Source organism: Schistocerca cancellata, chromosome 11, assembly GCF_023864275.1.
Source record: "Schistocerca cancellata isolate TAMUIC-IGC-003103 chromosome 11, iqSchCanc2.1, whole genome shotgun sequence".
NCBI lineage: Eukaryota > Metazoa > Arthropoda > Insecta > Orthoptera > Acrididae > Schistocerca > Schistocerca cancellata.
In genome coordinates this window covers 101,227,350-101,246,256 of record NC_064636.1, presented here as the reverse complement: position 1 = coordinate 101,246,256, position 18,907 = coordinate 101,227,350, and the positions used below count along the sequence as shown (strand labels likewise).

The 18,907-nt window shown below is 47.6% G+C and overlaps 2 protein-coding genes across 2 annotated transcripts in view; both read left to right on the top strand.

The window, feature by feature from the left end:
- LOC126108931 (speckle-type POZ protein-like) overlaps window positions 1-10,537 on the top strand; it is a 62,678-nt gene extending 52,141 nt beyond the window's left edge. The window contains exon 2 of the mRNA XM_049914301.1: window positions 9,755-10,537. Coding sequence (XP_049770258.1) covers window positions 9,766-10,332 — 567 coding nt within the window. The 5' untranslated portion in view covers window positions 9,755-9,765 and the 3' untranslated portion in view covers window positions 10,333-10,537. The remainder of the gene's footprint in view (window positions 1-9,754) is intronic.
- The window catches only part of LOC126108932 (speckle-type POZ protein-like), a 333,552-nt gene that overhangs the window by 37,948 nt on the left and 276,697 nt on the right, over window positions 1-18,907 (top strand). The window lies entirely within an intron of this gene.

Genomic DNA, 18,907 nt, shown 5'->3' with positions numbered 1-18,907 from the left:
GAGGGGAAGAAAACCAAAGTGCACTCCGTGTGCATACCGGGGGGAGTCATTCCAGATGTGGAAAGGGTCCTTCCGGATGCCATGAAGGGTACAGGGTGCACCCATCTGCAGGTGGTCGCTCATGTCGGCACCAATGATGTGTGTCGCTATGGATCGGAGGAAATCCTCTCTGGCTTCCGGCGGCTATCTGATTTGGTGAAGACTGCCAGTCTCGCTAGCGGGATGAAAGCAGAGCTCACCATCTGCAGCATCGTCGACAGGACTGACTGCGGACCTTTGGTACAGAGCCGAGTGGAGGGTCTGAATCAGAGGTTGAGACGGTTCTGCGACCATGTGGGCTGCAGATTCCTCGACTTGCGCCATAGGATGGTGGGGTTTCGGGTTCTGCTGGATAGGTCAGGAGTCCACTACACACAACAAGCGGCTACACGGGTAGCAGGGGTTGTGTGGCGTGGGCTGGGCGGTTTTTTAGGTTAGATGGCCTCGGGCAAGTGCAGAAAGGGCAACAGCCTCAACGGGTGCGGGGCAAAGTCAGGACATGCGGGGACCAAGCAGCAATCGGTATTGTAATTGTAAACTGTCGACGCTGCGTTGGTAAAGTACCGGAACTTCAAGCGCTGATAGAAAGCACCGAAGCTGAAATCGTTATAGGTACAGAAAGCTGGCTGAAGCCAGAGATAAATTCTGCCGAAATTTTTACAAAGGCACAGACGGTGTTTAGAAAGGATAGATTGCATGCAACCGGTGGCGGAGTGTTCGTCGCTGTTAGTAGTAGTTTATCCTGTAGTGAAGTAGAAGTGGATAGTTCCTGTGAATTATTATGGGTGGAGGTTACACTCAACAACCGAGCAAGGTTAATAATTGGCTCCTTTTACCGACCCCCCGACTCAGCAGCATTAGTGGCAGAACAACTGAGAGAAAATTTGGAATACATTTCACATAAATTTTCTCAGCATGTTATGGTCTTAGGTGGAGATTTCAATTTACCAGATATAGACTGGGACACTCAGATGTTTAGGACGGGTGGTAGGGACAGAGCATCGAGTGACATTATACTGAGTGCACTATCCGAAAATTACCTCGAGCAATTAAACAGAGAACCGACTCGTGGAGATAACATCTTGGACCTACTGATAACAAACAGACCCGAACTTTTCGACTCTGTAAGTGCAGAACAGGGAATCAGTGATCATAAGGCCGTTGCAGCATCCCTGAATATGGAAGTTAATAGGAATATAAAAAAAGGGAGGAAGGTTTATCTGTTTAGCAAGAGTAATAGAAGGCAGATTTCAGACTACCTAACAGATCAAAACGAAAATTTCTGTTCCGACACTGACAATGTTGAGTGTTTATGGAAAAAGTTCAAGGCAACCGTTAAATGCGTTTTAGACAGGTACGTGCCGAGCAAAACTGTGAGGGACGGGAAAAACCCACCGTGGTACAACAACAAAGTTAGGAAACTACTGCGAAAGCAAAGAGCTTCACTCCAAGTTTAAACGCAGCCAAAACCTCTCAGACAAACAGAAGCTAAACGATGTCAAAGTTAGCGTAAGGAGGGCTATGCGTGAAGCGTTCAGTGAATTCGAAAGTAAAATACTAGGTACCGACTTGACAGAAAATCCTAGGAAGTTCTGGTCTTACGTTAAATCAGTAAGTGGCTCGAAACATCATGTCCAGACACTCTGGGATGATGATGGCATTGAAACAGAGGATGACAAGCGTAAAGCTGAAATACTAAACACCTTTTTCCAAAGCTGTTTCACAGAGGAAGACCGCACTGCAGTTCCTTCTCTAAATCCTCGCACCAACGAAAAAATGGCTGACATTGAAATAAGTGTCCAAGGAATAGAAAAGCAACTGGAATCACTCAACAGAGGAAAGTCCACTGGACCTGACGGGATACCAATTCGTTTCTACACAGAGTACGCGAAAGAACTTGCCCCCCTTCTAACAGCCGTGTACCGCAAGTCTCTAGAGGAACAGAAGGTTCCAAATGATTGGAAAAGAGCACAGGTAGTCCCAGTCTTCAAGAAGGGTCGTCGAGCAGATGCGCAAAACTATAGACCTATCTCTCTGACGTCGATCTGTTGTAGAATTTTAGAACATGTCTTTTGCTCGAGTATCATGTCGTTTTTGGAAACTCAGAATCTACTATGTAGGAATCAACATGGATTCCGGAAACAGCGATCGTGTGAAACCCAACTCGTATTATTTGTTCATGAAACCCAGAAAATATTAGATACAGGCTCCCAGGTAGATGCCATTTTCCTTGACTTCCGGAAGGCGTTCGATACAGTTCCGCACTGTCGTCTGATAAACAAAGTAAGAGCCTACGGAATATCAGACCAGCTGTGTGGCTGGATTGAAGAGTTTTTAGCAAACAGAACACAGCATGTTGTTCTCAATGGAGAGACATCTACAGACGTTAAAGTAACCTCTGGCGTGCCACAGGGGAGTGTTATGGGACCATTGCTTTTCACAATATATATAAATGACCTAGTAGATAGTGTCGGAAGTTCCATGCGGCTTTTCGCGGATGATGCTGTAGTATACAGAGAAGTTGCAGCATTAGAAAATTGTAGCGAAATGCAGGAAGATCTGCAGCGGATAGGCACTTGGTGCAGGGAGTGGCAACTGACCCTTAACATAGACAAATGTAATGTATTGCGAATACATAGAAAGAAGGATCCTTTATTGTATGATTATATGATAGCGGAACAAACACTGGTAGCAGTTACTTCTGTAAAATATCTGGGAGTATGCGTGCGGAACGGTTTGAAGTGGAATGATCATATAAAATTAATTGTTGGTAAGGCGGGTACCAGGTTGAGATTCATTGGGAGAGTCCTTAGAAAATGTAGTCCATCAACAAAGGAGGTGGCTTACAAAACACTCGTTCGACCTATACTTGAGTATTGCTCATCAGTGTGGGATCCGTACCAGATCGGGTTGACGGAGGAGATAGAGAAGATCCAAAGAAGAGCGGCGCGTTTCGTCACAGGGTTATTTGGTAACCGTGATAGCGTTACGGAGATGTTTAACAAACTCAAGTGGCAGACTCTGCAAGAGAGGCGCTCTGCATCGCGGTGTAGCTTGCTCGCCAGGTTTCGAGAGGGTGCGTTTCTGGATGAGGTATCGAATATATTGCTTCCCCCTACTTATACCTCCCGAGGAGATCACGAATGTAAAATTAGAGAGATTAGAGCGCGCACAGAGGCTTTCAGACAGTCGTTCTTCCCGCGAACCATACGCGACTGGAACAGGAAAGGGAGATAATGACAGTGGCACGTAAAGTGCCCTCCGCCACACACCGTTGGGTGGCTTGCGGAGTATAAATGTAGATGTAGATGTAGATTTGGTAAATGTAATCTATACGTCTTGACTTTTGACTAGCTTTTTCCACTCAACTGATTAGTCATTCGACGTCTCTTCACTGACAAGGGGTCTGACTTTGAGACACCTACAGGTTTTAAGCAGTCCTTTAAGGACGATGTCTGCATACAGGGAAAAAAACCAAATGACGAAAACTGACGTTTGATAGACACACAGCCGTCCATTTATGTAGCCTCACAGTTGCATTTGTGTGCGCTGATGAAGTGATGACGTTCAGAGGGAGCACATGGTCGTAATAAGGACTGAAAAAGCCACACTATGGGTTTCTTCCAGTATTTAACGACCTTTAAGTTCTAAATGTTCCTTTCAGCTCTGCAGGAAGTTTCAGTACAGTAATGCAATGTCTATAGTTACCGCGGATGGATGATGTATTGTATTGCTCATAATTACGGACTCGTTATGTATTAGCAGAGTTGTTTACGTGTGAGCAGCAACGCCCTTACATTTATTGGAGGAACCAATCAGTTACAGTCCCTTAAAAGATAGTGTGATTCTTCCTCCTCCCAAACTGAGTCTCATTTATCTACACCCTTGTAACGACTGTGAAGTGCATGGCAGTGGGTGCATCGATCGTATCACTTGTTAGGAGTTTCTCATGGTCCATTCACGTTCAGGGGTGTGTGAAGAATCATTAAAGTGCCTCTGTGTGTGTGTGTGTGTGTGTGTGTGTGTGTGTGTGTGTGCAGTAATCAGTCTAAACTTGTCTTCGTGATCTGTGCGAGAGCAATACGAATGGAGTTGTGATGTATTCGCAGAGTCAGGATTTGACGTTGGCTCTACAGGCTTTCTAAATGTGGTTTTATGGAATATTGTCTCCTCCAAAAATCACCTGCACCCAGTGCAGTCCTTAGCTCCTCGAAAAGCATGCAGAATGACAAAATTCTGGGCTGATTTAACAATTGCGGCATTCCAATAAACCTTGAAAACAAAAGTCAGTGAAATCACTCACCCAGACTCAGTGTAGAAACATTCCTATAATGCATATAATGTCTCGTAATCTGTACGAAACACGCCGTGCAGTGTTTGTGTACGAAATAAAATGTTCACATGCGAATATCTCCTAAAATAAATCACTCACAAATCTCAAGCTCTCACAAAATATTCAGTACTGTAGCCGCTCTTTGTCAACGGCAAGAGAAGCAATAAAACGCGCAAATTTCTTTATTTTGGAATAAATTTGATCAGCACGATTTAACACAGGCGTTTACCAGAAGACTTAATTGACTCCTAGATAGGAGGCACAAAGCCATACTCGTACGCACGGGATATGCTTAATTCCTATTGGCTAATATGTTAAACAGCCAATCAGATCATTTCGAGCACTTGTATACTTCAGCTATTTTTATGTCAGCCAATCAGATTACTGCAGGTAATTTAGACGAGAAATCATGTAATTCCGAAACTAAATAATGAAGACAAAATTAGATTCCATTCCGCAACATAAATTACTTACAAATTTAATACTCAACCCCCCTTCTGGCTGCCTTTTACAAAATCAACCTAAGTCGGGCATACGCCAAAAATTCTACTATTGTACAAGAAACTTTCTCACATATAGATTTACTTAATTTCCATAAAATTTCAATGTATGTCCTCAGACCCTGCAAAACACTTAAATAACCAAAACACTATGAAATAATTATTTTCCAAAGTACTTTTTATTTAGTCAGAAATCTGTTGCAATGAAACGAAAGAAAATTCCAGGCAATTAGATCTTGTGGACGTGTACTTCTGGTTGTAGTTTCAGTTGATGCTATAGATGAATCCATCACAGTCGTCCCTTAGGTAAAAATTTATATCTCTGAAAGTACTGAAGTTATTCACTTGAAATCAGCTGTGCCAGCGCGAGAACCAAAATTCTGCTCTCCTCCCAGCTCCGAGGTATGCTATGCTTTCGATGTAAGATGACAATTCGTAATATTTAGCTACATTGCAAACCCAGAGAGTGGTTGAAAAAGTGTTCATATAGCTGACATGGCCAGTTTCATCTGGTTGTTTCGTTCAACTGATAAAACTGACCGAGTGAATAAACAGTCGATTAGCCACTCACGTCTTGCTGCATCAGTGACCTGCCCATCATCCGTGTACTGCTTGCCGTGGAGTGCATCCTTCGTCGGACCAAACAGACGGAAGTCGGAAGGTGCGAGGTGCGAGATGCGGGTTGTTCAGCTCTGAGTGATCCACCGGTCACCTTGAAGGAGAGCATGTTCCCACATCGCAGGAGTCACAGCCGTCTGCAGCTGACCGACACGCGGGGGTCGGCCAGATATGCACAACCCTGCTGCGACGATGGCGCTGCTAGGCCAGGCGTTGATCACCAGTAAGCCCTTCTGACGATGACAGACACCTCGCACTACGACTCGCGGTGCTTCTGTTCACTGCCAACTCTCCTCAGACATTCTTGAAGCTGATATGAAGATCTCCGATGCTGTGGTTTTCATCCGAAAGAAACTCGTGACAGATCTTAGCTTGGGTCGTACCTCCTTTACGGACGCCATTTTGGAGGCTGCATACAGTGCTGTCAGCTGATGGAATTCCATGAATCTGTAGAGGCTGAAGCGGGAATATTCCACGATGTCTCACAAATTCCGCATTTTCCCAACAGAAATTGGCCGAGAAAAATCTGTAGCGTTGCAGATCGAACGCCCCCGTAATTTTATAAGTAGCTCAGTTGGACGATGATTGTGCTTACGTATTTTAATCTGGGTCCTCCATCTTGGTGTGGCTAGATTCTTCACAATGCCTGTCTTCGTCTCGGCATCTGGTAGCAAGAAATGCGTGTGTTTGAGAATAACTCCTCCCTAGATTTCTCCCTGACGTCACTGGAAATTTGTTTAATATCGTTCTCGGCCGAAAACACTAACATCTTATTGCTGTCTGAGCTGAACAGTGAAGTGGCTACCACAGCCAGGACAGACACACAGCCAAACCAGTTACAGAAGTACTGGCCTGCACGTCAACTGGTTCCGAAAATGACGAAGAGATTAAGGAAATGCTTTTAGAGAGAAAAGAAATTGGTTAGATCGTTAAACGAGATGAAAACTTGTGATGGGGCACTCGAAATCGATAGGCAGAATACGAAGCGGAAGAAAAGTTGGAGGAGAAAAGAACTGAAGTAAGGGAATGTAAGGGGAAGCTGCCTGGCAGAATTTCGCACAGAGCTCAATTTAACCACTAACAGTTGGTTTGAATCATGAAAGACAATTGTGTACACGGTAGGAGTCAGAATGCACCTCATTATTTCAGACGTACTACATAGTCCAAATATTTACTATTACTTAACAAATAAAAATTTGCTCGGATGGAACCCTGCTTCTCTCATAATGCCTCTGGAAATTGCTAATGTCCATTCCAATCAGCTGGAAATTTATTTCGTGAACCAGAAATTACGAGTTACAATTTTCATTTACATCAACGACGTGGAAAGAAGTCCCCTCTTAACGAAACGAAGAAAGACATTGTTATCTAACAATCTATTCAGAGTACGATATATTGTCTTAGAAATATTGGATCATGGTTGGCTGTCTATTTAGAAAATACTGTCTGAAAAACTAGTTTCGTCGATTATGTGACTATTTCTGGACTAGTTGGTTGATAAAGACCAGATGCCATCAGACATGTGGAATTACAGTGGAAGGCCCCATCACATCGAAAAAGCCTCTGAGGGGTGGAAGAAAGTGATCTATTAATATCAAAAGCTCAGCCAAATGTTTACTCATTAATAAAAAACATTCGAGAGGGCGTAGAGTGCTTTTGCTGATTAATTTCGAATTTCGATGGAAAAAGAATAAAGAAGATTGCAATTCATACTGATGAGGCGACTGTAAAGATTCCAAATTGATGGCACCGTGAAATCGTTTGACTTGTGTGACCCACAAAAGGAAATTACACTGTAGAAGAAAAAATCACCACCATTGGAAATTATATAAATAGTGAAAAGTAGTTTAATGCACGTCGTACTCATTGGAAAGCTTGTAAACAACTTTAATGATGGACGAAATGAGACCACTTCCTCATGGTTTTCCTGGGAAATGAGACACACAGCTAAATACCCATTGGAATTTGTGGAACATTCGGTAATGAAGACCGGTAGGGCTACCTTAAAGGTCATGCCTCTTCTAGGGCACCATCACGGCACTCCAATGAGAGAGACTCTATGAAGAAAAACCTGTGTGGGTGGACAGCAAACAGAAAACCGGTGCAGAAGACACAAATGACAAGCAGCCACATCCACTGATTGGCCCTCTGTCTGCAGACCTGCTGCAGACCACTGCACGGTGTGTGGTCGAACCACTGTCCTCCCGAATGTGAGTCCAGAGTGTCTCACCGCCGCGCCCTGCATATCCAGTCCACTATTTGCATTTCACACACGTTTCTCTGCCGGTTACATGGCGCCGACACGCACGAAGATTGTGTCTCCAAAATATGCTGAAGGTGATCGGGACCATGGCTCTCTGTCTACTAATAATTCACACGCTGTCCCGCTCAGTATCTTGGCAAATTTGTGATTACTTAGAAAACCGTTTGAGTGAAAGAATCCGTGAAATCTCAGTGTAAACTACAGTCGTGTTGCGAGTGTCACAATAAAGTAGAATACTACACCACTGATCTCAGGATACATTAAAGATGTATAAGACAATGACGTCAGATTCTTAGACAAGGAACATATCGATGCTCGAAGACTGTATGGAAATGTAAACGACTTTACAGCTTTTACCGCTTCGTTTATTTACATGCAGCACCACTTGGATGTGGGAAAATACGGTAACAATACCTGTAAACAACAGTAAAAGTCGTTCATTATGCGATTACAACGCCAGTGTCCAAAGTTTTGAGCCTATAACATTGAGTGCATACTTTGAATGGGGAGGCGAAAAAACCACATAGCGATGTAAAACGGAAGCAAATGTACAATTAACTAATGAGGGATGGGAAAGGAAGACTCAGGTTGGTCGGGTGGCTTCCAGAAGCCTGCAGTTTACGTGTTGGCCTGCGACCCTGCGCTGACCTCCGGTGCTACGCTCTGTTCAACACTGCCTCGGCGTCTCCATCCACGTCGAGCGGCCGCGACAGAAGCCTTGGGACGAATTCTTAGGCGCTCTCCTGGCACCGTAACGGTCCGGCAGACCTCTTACGCTGGTGTAATGGAGATGCTAAGTCGGCACGTTTCGAAAAAAGTGGACGCCGTGCTCGCGAAACCCACTTGTCTGAATTTCGGAAACCAGTTTACACTGTAGGGTGTGGAACTATTTCACTGACTCCGTCGTTTGCCCCTCATACGACCAGGAGAGTCAAGAGTGATATCGGAGCTGTGATAGAGCTTACTTTGGTTTAGCCATGACGTATCTCTCATCTAATAAGTATCCGAACGTTCTGTGGGGCAAAGATGCTATACAAACACGTCCACGCCAAAAGGAGATACAAATATATATTTGTGTGAAAGTTCCACAACACACGTTCTGGAAATGGAGGCAACGAGTTTCATTCCTAAACTGCTCAACCTGGAAATACCTTGGTACACCATAGCTCGCAACAATCGGATAAAATGGCGACATGATTTATGATTGTATTATGCAGCATTCTTTACGACAGAGGTGGGCGCTGCATCTTTTTCTTAAGAAAGAAGACGCAGATATCAATCTGTTCAACGGAGAGTTAAATATACCAATGAATTTAGACTGTTACAGTGGTTCAAAACGGTTCAAATGGCTCTGAGCACTATGGGACTTAACATCAGAGGTCATCAGTCCAATAGAACTACTTAAACCTAACTAACCTAAGGATATCACACACATCGATGCCAGAGGCAGGATTCTAACCTGCGACCATAGCAGGCGTGCGGTTCCGGATTGAAGCGACTAGAACCGCTTGGCCACCATGGCAGGTCAAGTGTAATCGTGCCTGCCCTGAGAAATTCACCAAGGAAACTGATTTCTGCTTTACATGTACATTGCTTCTGATGAGGTGTCACGGATCTGAGGAACCTAAGATAAGGAGGAAGAAAATTTTTCTCAGAGGTGGTACGAGCTTGGATTTAAATATGTCGTGTAACTTCAGGGCTGAAAGAAGTTTGTTGCTTTGCCAATTTTTTTGCTATGACATAAATAAACCATGTTTTGACTGAGAACGATAACATTTGTAGAAGGTGAAAGCAGTCTATCATAGTACGACGCTGGTAGTTACAAACCTTAGGTGATCACGAAGCAGTACGGACCCTTTTCATTTGAAGGAAACTGGTGACGTTGCAATTGATTTAGGCTGTACAACACTTTAATAGCCGTTGTTTCATATAGGTCTGGATGCGCCTCGTACAAGTGTTGAGGGTGCAGTGTGAGGGCTGCTCAGTGGCACTGTGTTTCAGGACCACCCACCATGTCGGCAGTTACGGAGGTTCAGAACACCACAACTGAGGCCCTGGCCGCCCTGCTAGACGGGGGTGAAGACGCCCTGGTAACACTAGTGGCGGGCGAGACGAGGGTGGCGGCTCACAGGGCGGTGTTGGCGGCCGCGAGCCCCGTCTTCGCAGCGATGTTCGCGCACAACATGCTGGAGGCCAGCTGCGGCCAGGTGAGCATCGACGACGTGGAGGGCCCGGTGCTGAGGCTCCTGGTGGCCTACACATATACCCTGCAGGCCCCCCAGCTGCCCGACACGGCCCCCCAGCTGCTGGCGGCGGCCGACAAGTACGGCTTGTCGGCCCTGAAGGCTGCCTGCGAGCGGCAGCTGATCTCGCAGTTGGCCATCGAGACCGCAGCGGCGACGGCCGTCAGGGCAGTGAGGCACTCATGGCCGGACGCCACCAGGGCTGCCGTCGCCTTCATAAACGACCACCCGCAGGTGATGGCCACACGGGGCTGGGCAGACGCTGTGCTCGAGTACCCGCAAGAGGTGATTGAAGTCAGCAGAATGCTCGGTGAGCCACCAGCAGAAGCCAGGTAAGCACGATTCCCTTTTTGGCAGTGCTACTGTGAATTTGACGTCGTCCTTGCTTTGTTCGTCGTGGGTTTCTTTGCTGCCTACATTGCATAGCACCTTAACGTCATCTACTTACTAGTCGTCGGTAAGTCTCTCATTGTTTACACTTCTTCTGCTTCTTATCAATTTCGCCTTTCTCTGATTTACTCAGATTCCATATTCTGTACTCATTAGACTGTTCATTCCATTCAGCAAACCCTGTAATTCTTCTTCACTGTCACTGAGGGAGTCAGTCATCAGCAAATCTTACATCAATTCACCCTGAATTTTAATTCCACTCTTCAATCTTTCCATTATTTCCGTCATCGCTTCTTCGATGTATAGATTGAACAGTAGGGGCGAAGGATTACATCCCTGTCTGACACTCTTTTTAATCTGAGTACTTCATTCTTGGTCTTCCACTCTTATTTTACCTTCTTGCCTCTTGTACATATTGCAAATTACTCGACTTCTCCTATAGCTTACATGTATTTTTCTCAGAATTTCCAACATCTTGCACCACTTGATGTTGCTGAACGCTTTCTCCAGGACCACAAATCCTATGAACGTCACTTCAATTTTCTTTTCCATTCTTCTGTATATTGTCCTCCTTGGCAACTGGGATGCTTGAGCTGTTAAGCTGATTGTGCGATAATTCTCACACTTCACTGCTCTTGCAGGTTTCCAAATCGTGCAGATGATATTTCTCTCAGTCAGATTGTATATTGCCAGACTCATACATTCTACACACCAGTGAGAATAGACCTTTTGCACCTCCCCCAATGATTTTAGAACTTCTGACTGAATGTTGTCTATACCTGATGCCTTCCCCCCCTGCGGGTTCGGGGGTAAGAATAGGCCCGCGGTACTCCTGCCTGTCGTAAGAGGCGACTAAAAGGAGTCTCAAACGTTTCGGCCTTATGTGATGGTCCCCTGTCGGGTTTGACCTCCATATCTCAAAATTTTCCGAAGAGCGAGCCGATTGGGGAAGGGCGCCTTACTTGGTGCATTGTGTCCATCTTGCGTTGAGAACTTTCGCCAGCTTCTTCGTCGTTGCATTGCAGTGCTGCCCGCTCTACATCTCATGGGCATGGATACGCTCCGGCGTGCATTTTCTGCCAAGCGATGTGCAGGGCCACTTTCTGCACTGACGGCGACCATGGACCACATGTCACCTAACATCCAGCATGGTAGCCAGTCCGTTGTGGTGGGGCCGCCATGTACCCTGTTGGTTGTAGCCCCCTGACAACACAGGGATCGCTCTACTGATGCCTGCGCCGTTAACTCCCCTTGTATGCCAAGGAGTAGATGCCCATCTCCCTGGGGCATCGGGACTCCCGGCAATGGCCATCCTGCCAGGTGGCCTTTGCTGTGGCTGGGTGGCGCCCGTGGGGAGGGCCCGTGGTCGGAGTAGGTGGCATCAGGGTGGATGACATGCAATGAAGCGTGGCACATCTTCTCTTGTTGGTGGCCAGCCACCAGCAGTCTCTAAGCGTTCGAGGGCCCATTTTAAAGGTAACGTTCATGACCCCAAATCGTTCCCCTCCCTCGCCACACCATGGGAGGAACGAAAGGCTATGAATGAGAGCGACAGGTATTCGCCCCGGTATCTCGTCTGTACCAGAGCTGATGGGGAATCGTTTGTGTCTGTGAAGCCTCAGTTCTTTGTCGATCATTTAGAGGACAAGTTCGGGGAGGTGGAGGGCTTGTCCAAGATGCGGTCACGGTCAGTCTTAATAAAAACGGCATCCTCTGCCCAGTCACGAGCCTTGCTCGCTTGTACGAAGTTGGGGGATGTTTGTTACTATCACCCCCCATAAAAGCTTAAATATGGTCCAGGGAATTATTTTTCACCGCGATCTCCTTTTACAGTCCGATGACGAGCTGTGCGCCAACTTAGAGCGACTAGGTGTACATTTCGTCCGGCGTGTTCATCGGGGTCAGAGGGACAATCAGGTAGCTATCGGTGCCTTCATCTTGGCCTTTGAAGGTGATATCTTACCAGAGAAAGTCAAGGTGATGGTCTACCGGTGTGACGTCAAACCCTATATCCCTCCCCAGATGCGGTGCTTTAAGTGCTGGAAGTACGGTCACATGTCCTCTTGCTGTACTTCTAGCCTCACATGTCGAGATTGTGGACGCCCATCTCATCCCAATACTCCATGTGCTCCGCCTCCTGTCTGTGTCAACTGTGGAGAGCCTCATTCCCCTTGCTCGCCGGACTGCAGTATCACGGAAAGAACGCAAAATCATGGAATATAAGACCCTGGACCGAATGACTTACACTGGGGCTAAGCGGAAATTTGAACGGCTACATCCCGTGTGCATGATGTCATCTTATGCCTCCACTGGCACTCCTGCTGCAGCTCCTTCAGCTGCAAGATATACAGTCAGCTCTCAGAGTCAGAGGACCTCACCTGCCCCCTTGACAATGGGGGCCCCTTCTCTCGCTGTTGATCCCACACCATCTACCTTGGGAGCAGCACCCACTAAACCATCAGGGACACCAGTCCCCACTTCTAAGCCGGAGAAGCGTAAGTCTTCTTCGGCTTCTCTCGCTCGGAAGGGATCCCTTGGGTCACTCCCTTCCCAGGTTCGTACCAGCGGCACAGCAGACACCAGCCAGTGGCTGAAGAAGCTACAAGTTGCTGGTCGACGGGCTTCGTGATCCTCTTCGGCCCCAGAGACTGACTCCAATAAGCCCTCTCACCAACGGCAACCAAAGGAACAGCGAGAGAAAACGACTTTGAAGACCCGTAAGTCCAAGACACCCGCGGTGGCACCTACTCCACCGCTACCTAAAAGCTCTGCATCTGAGGATGAGGTGGAGATCCTTGCATCTGCTGAGGACCTCGATCTCGCCGATTCCTCAGACGCAATGGATAGCACTTGCATGGGTGCTCCATCGGATGCAGCAGGTGACCCAGCGGCGTAATCTGCCTTCCCAGTCCCGTCACACCTTTCTCCGCAATGGACAATACCATCCTCCAGTGGAACTGCAGCGGTTTCTTCCACCATCTAGCTGAGCTCTGCCAACTTATCAGCCTTCACCCTTTCTTCTGCATTGCTTGGGGTTATTATAAGAACCGGGCAGCATATGAAAGGGTGTCTGGTGGCGTCTGCTTCTATGTCCTTCACACTCTGCACAGCGAGTCTGTCCCTCTCCAAACACCTTTAGAGGCTGTCGCTGTTCGGGTGTGGACGCCACAGGCTGTTACCGTCTGCAGTCTTTACCTTCCACCGGATGGTGATGTCCCGCAACATGTCCTGGCTGCGCTGATAGCCCAATTGCCGCCACCTTTCTTGCTATTGGGCGACTTCAACGCCCATAACCCTCTGTGGGGTGGGTCAGTGGCAACAGGTCGAGGCGCCACCGTTGAGCATTTATTGTCGCAGCTCGATCTCTCGATTTTAAATGATGGTGCCTTCACACACTTCAGTGAGGCGCATGGCACATACTCCGCCATTGACCTTTCAATCTGTAGCCCTAGCCTCTTACCGTCTGTCCAATGGAGTGTGCATGACGACCTGTGTGGTAGTTACCACTTTCCGATCTTTCTGTCACTACCACAGCGTCACTCTTCTGGGCGCCCTAGCAGATGGGCTATGAATAAGGTTGACTGGAACCTGTTCTCCTCCACTGCCGCTATTGAGCCTCTCTCTAATGACGACATTGATGCGGTGGTTCAATCAGTCACCACCGGCATCGTTACTGCCGCCGAGTCTGCCATTCCCCATTCCTCTGGGCCCCTCTGCGGCGGACTGTGCCTTGGTGGTCGCCTGAGATCGCTGCAGCGATTAAAGATCGCCGGCGGGCGCTACAACGTCACAAGCGACATCCCTGCATTGAACACCTCATCACATTCAAACGGCTGTGTGCGCGGGCCCGCCGCCTTATCCACCAAAGCAAGCAGGAGTGCTGGGAGCGGTATGTGTCCACCATTGGCCTCCATGTCTCTCTCCATCGCAGGTCTGGGCCAAGATCCGACGCCTCTATGGCTATCGGACCCCTGTCAGCATCTCTGCGCTTTCACTGAATGGAGCAGTTTGTACAGACTCCAGCGAAATTGCCAACAGCTTGGCAGAACATTTCACTCTGAATTCCGCTTCTGCCAATTACCCCTTGGCCATCCGCTCCATTAAAGAGCGGATAGAACGTCGGAGCCTTTCGTTTCGCACCCTCCGCCCAGAATCTGACAATGCTCCATTCAGTGAGTGGGAATTTCGCAGTGCCCTAGCCGCTTGCGCTGATACCGCTCCTGGGCCAGATGGCATCCACTGTCAGATGCTGAAACACCTTTCAGTGGACTGCCAGCGGCACCTCCTCGCTCTTTACAACCGTCTTTGGGTCGAGGGGGAGTTTCCGTCGCAATGGCGGGAAGGCATTGTCATCCCCGTTTTGAAACCTGGAAAGAACCCTCTGGAGGTGGACAGCTACCGTCCCATTAGCCTCACCAACGTTCTTTGCAAGTTGCTTGAACGGATGGTGAGCCGGTGCTTGAATTGGGTGCTGGAGTCTCGGGGCCTTCTGGCTCCGTCTCAAGGTGGGTTCCGTAAAGGCCGCTCTGCCACCGACAATCTGGTGAGCCTGGAGTCGGCCATCCGTACTGCCTTTGCCCGCCGTCAGCACCTGGTCGCTGTCTTTTTCGACATGCGGAAGGCGTACGATACGACATGGCGTCATCACATCTTTTCTACGCTTCATGGATGGGGTCTTCAGGGTCCTCTGCCGATTTTTATCCGCAATTTTCTGTCGTATCGTACCTTCCGCGTGCAAGTCGCGGCCTCGTATAGTTCCTCCCACGTCCAGGAGAACGGTGTGCCACAGGGTTCTGTTTTAAGTGTCTGCCTGTTTCTAATAGCCATTAACGGGCTCGCTGCGGCCGTGGGAAATTCTGTCTCCGTTTCCCTATATGCTGACGACTTCTGCCTTTACTACAGATCTACTGGCATTGCAGATGTTGAACGTCAGCTACAGGGCGCTATCCGCAAGGCGCAGTCTTGGGCTGTAGCGCATGGTTTTTCAGTTTTCGGTGCCAAGACCCGCGTTATGCATTTCTGCCGGCGCCGAACAGTCCATCCTGATCCGCGGCTTTATCTTGCCGACGAACTCCTTGCTGTGGTGGAGACCCACAGGTTTTTGGGTGTAGTTTTTGATGCCTGGCTGACTTGGCTGCCTCAGATTCGGCAGCTTAAACAGGCGTGTTGGTGGCATCTAAATGCTCTGAGATGCTTGAGCCACACCCGCTGGGGCGCCGACTGATCTACCCTGATACGGCTCTACCAGGCGTTAATTCAGTCTCGTCTGGATTATGGGAGCGTGGCTTATGGCTCAGCATCCCCATCTGCGCTGCGGGTACTGGACCCAATCCTACACAGCGGCATACGGCTTGCCACTGGTGCTTTCCGCACAGCCCTGTGGACAGCATACTAGTGGAGGCAGGTGTCCCTCCCCTGCGGTTACGGCGCCAACGTTTGCTGGCCGCTTATGCTGCCCATGTTTTAAGCTTGCCCGGGCATCCAAACTATCGTCTCCTGTTCCTGCGATCGGTCGTCCATCTGCCAGAACGTCGGCCCCGGTCTGGTTCTACAATCGCGGTCCGCATCAAAGAGCTTGTCTCCGGGCTTCGGGTTTTCACTGTTCCACCTCCTTTCCGGGCCACTTTGCATGCACCCCCATGGTGTGTTCCTCGCCCTTGCCTTCGGCTCGACTTGGTACAGGGCCCGAAGGACTCAGTCCCTCCAGAGGCCTTCCGCTGCCGCTTTTATTCCATCCTGGCCATGTATCAGGGCTCTAGCATTGTTTACACTGACGGTTCGATGGTTGCTGGTCGTGTCGGGTATGCGCTCACTCTAGGGGACCATTCCGAACAACGTTCCTTGCCGGATGGCTGCAGCGTTTACACTGCTGAGCTGGTCGCCATCTTTCGTGCCCTAGAGTATATCCGCTCCTGCTCAGGTGAGTGCTTCGTTATCTGTAGCGATTCCCTGAGCGGTTTACGAGCTCTCAACCAGTGTTTCCCTCGCTCTCGTCTGGTGATGGCTATCCAAGAGTCCCTGCATACTCTTGCCTGTTGCAGCCACTCTGTGGTCTTTGTGTGGACCCCTGGTCATGTCGGTATCCCGGGCAATGAATATGTTGACCACCTGGCGAAAGAGGCCACGAGTAAACCATCTCTGGATGTTGGCCTCCCAGAGACTGATTTGCGGGCAGTCCTCCACCGAAAAGTTTTTGTGCTTTGGGATGCTGAATGGCGCAATCGGATCACGCCTAATAAACTCCGTGCCATTAAGGAGACGACGACTGTGTGGCGGTCCTCCATGCAAGCCAACCGCAGGGACTCAGTCGTCCTTTGTCGGCTCCGCATTGGCCACTCCCGGCTAACACACAGTTATTTACTGCGCCGGGAGGACCCTCCTGTATGTCGCTGTGGGGCGGCTTTGACAGTGGCCCACATTTTGTTGGCCTGCCCCCTTTTAGGTGTGGTCAGGCAGACATTTGCGCTGCCTGATACGCTCCCTGCCCTTTTATCTGATGACCCTGTTATGGCTGGCTTAGTTTTACGTTTTATTCGGGCAGGGGGTTTTTATCGTTTACTCTGAGTGTTTGTTCTGTTCTTTTGTGTTGATTCTGGCCATTGGCCTACGATTTTCCGCTGAGTTTTTAATGTGTTCTCGGTGGTTGGCCAACCATTTGTTTTGTCTGATCTCTGTAGGAGTATTTCTTGTCCTGTGTTGTCTGACGTCTTTCCTGCTGTTCGTTTTTATTCTCTTTGGGCAGTTTTAATTTTTTGGAAAAAGGGACCGATGACCATCGCAGTCTGGTCCCTTTAATCCCCCAAACCAAACCAAAACTTCATGCCTTCTTTGATTTTAAATTTTCCAAAACCGCTTTTAAAATCTGATTCTAATCACCAATATTTTCCATACCAACTCCTGCTTGTTCTTCTGTCACGCCATCGGACAAGTTGTTCCAATCAGAGAGGCCTTCAGTGTACTCTTTCCAACTATCCGATCTCGCGCTCTTAATGTCACCACGCTTGCTTCTAATTCCGTGGAAGATTGCTCTGACTTTTCTATATGCTGCGTCAGTCGTCCCAAGGATCATTTCTTCTTCGATTTCTTCACATTTTTCATGCAGCCTTTTCGCCTTAGCTTCTCTGCACTTCCTATTCATTTCATCCTTAAGTGACATATTTCTCTATTACTGAATTTTCCTGAATATTTTTGAACTTATATCTTCGATTGATCAACTGAAGGATTTCTTATGTTTTCCATGGTTTCTTTGCAGTTAGCTTCTTTGTACCTACGTTTTTCTTTCCAACTTCTGTTAATGTCGTTGTTAAAGATATCTATTCCTCTTCAACTGAACTACCTATTGAGCTGCTTATTATTGCAGTATCTGTAGCCTCAGAGAACATAAATCTCATCTCTTCTTTCCTTAGTACTACTGTATTCCACTTCTTTGTACATCGATTGCTCCTGACGAGTCTCGTAAAATTCAGCCTACTCTTAATCACTGCTAAATTGTTATGACTCTATATCTAATCCTGGGTATGCTTTAGAGCCCAGTATCTGATTCCAAAATGTTTGCCTGACAATAATATGGTGTGACTTTGAACCTCCCATATTTCGATACTTTCCCAAGTATACCCGCTCGTCTAGTGATTTTTGAACAGATTATACCAGATATTACGAGGATAAATTTACTGTAGAACTTAACTAGCCTTTCTTCTCTCCTATTCCTATTATCAAGTACATATTCTCGTGCAACCCTTTCTTCTACTCCCTCCCCTACGATTACGTTTCAGTCCCTCCATGACTGTTACATAGTACTGAATTACCTGTTCAGTATCCTCACTTTTATCTCTTCACCTTCAACTTGCGACGTCATCATGTATACCTGAACTGTGCATGTTGTTGGTTTGCTTTTGATTCTCACAAGAACATATCTATACTCACTTTCTGCCCTGCCTTTCTATTGATACTAAATCCTACTGCTGTTGCTACTACCCTATTCTCATGTGACCAGAAATCCGTTTCTTATTTTCTGGCTTCCCAACCACATTCTAACTCCTCACTTTCAGCTCCCGAATCATAGAATGTTATCCTTTCGTTGGTTACTCAACCTTTTTCTCGTGGTCACCTCCCTCTTGGGCCACCTCGCCTGGAGGTTTGAATGGGGGACTAGGCTTTTGCTAATGGAGATACAGTTACGGTTCTTATTGAATCACATGCCACGTGTCACGTTGATGCACGTTATGTATCTTTAAGCAGTGATTTACATTGCCTTCTTTATCCTCAAGTTGTTGATCATTGCCAATTCTTCCTCATTTAGGAGCAGTTTCAGACCTCGAGGGAAAGAGAGTGCCCTGAACCTCTGTCGGCCCCTCCGCCCTCTTTGGAAAGGCTGTTGGCTGAAAGAGGGTGACACCTTATGTTGGAAGTCTTCAGGCACCAATGCTGATTGTTCTTATTCAAAATTCAAGTGATGGTGAGGTTCAAACCTGGGACTGAGGACTTTCCTGATTACTAAAAAAGACGCTACCCCTAAGTGACT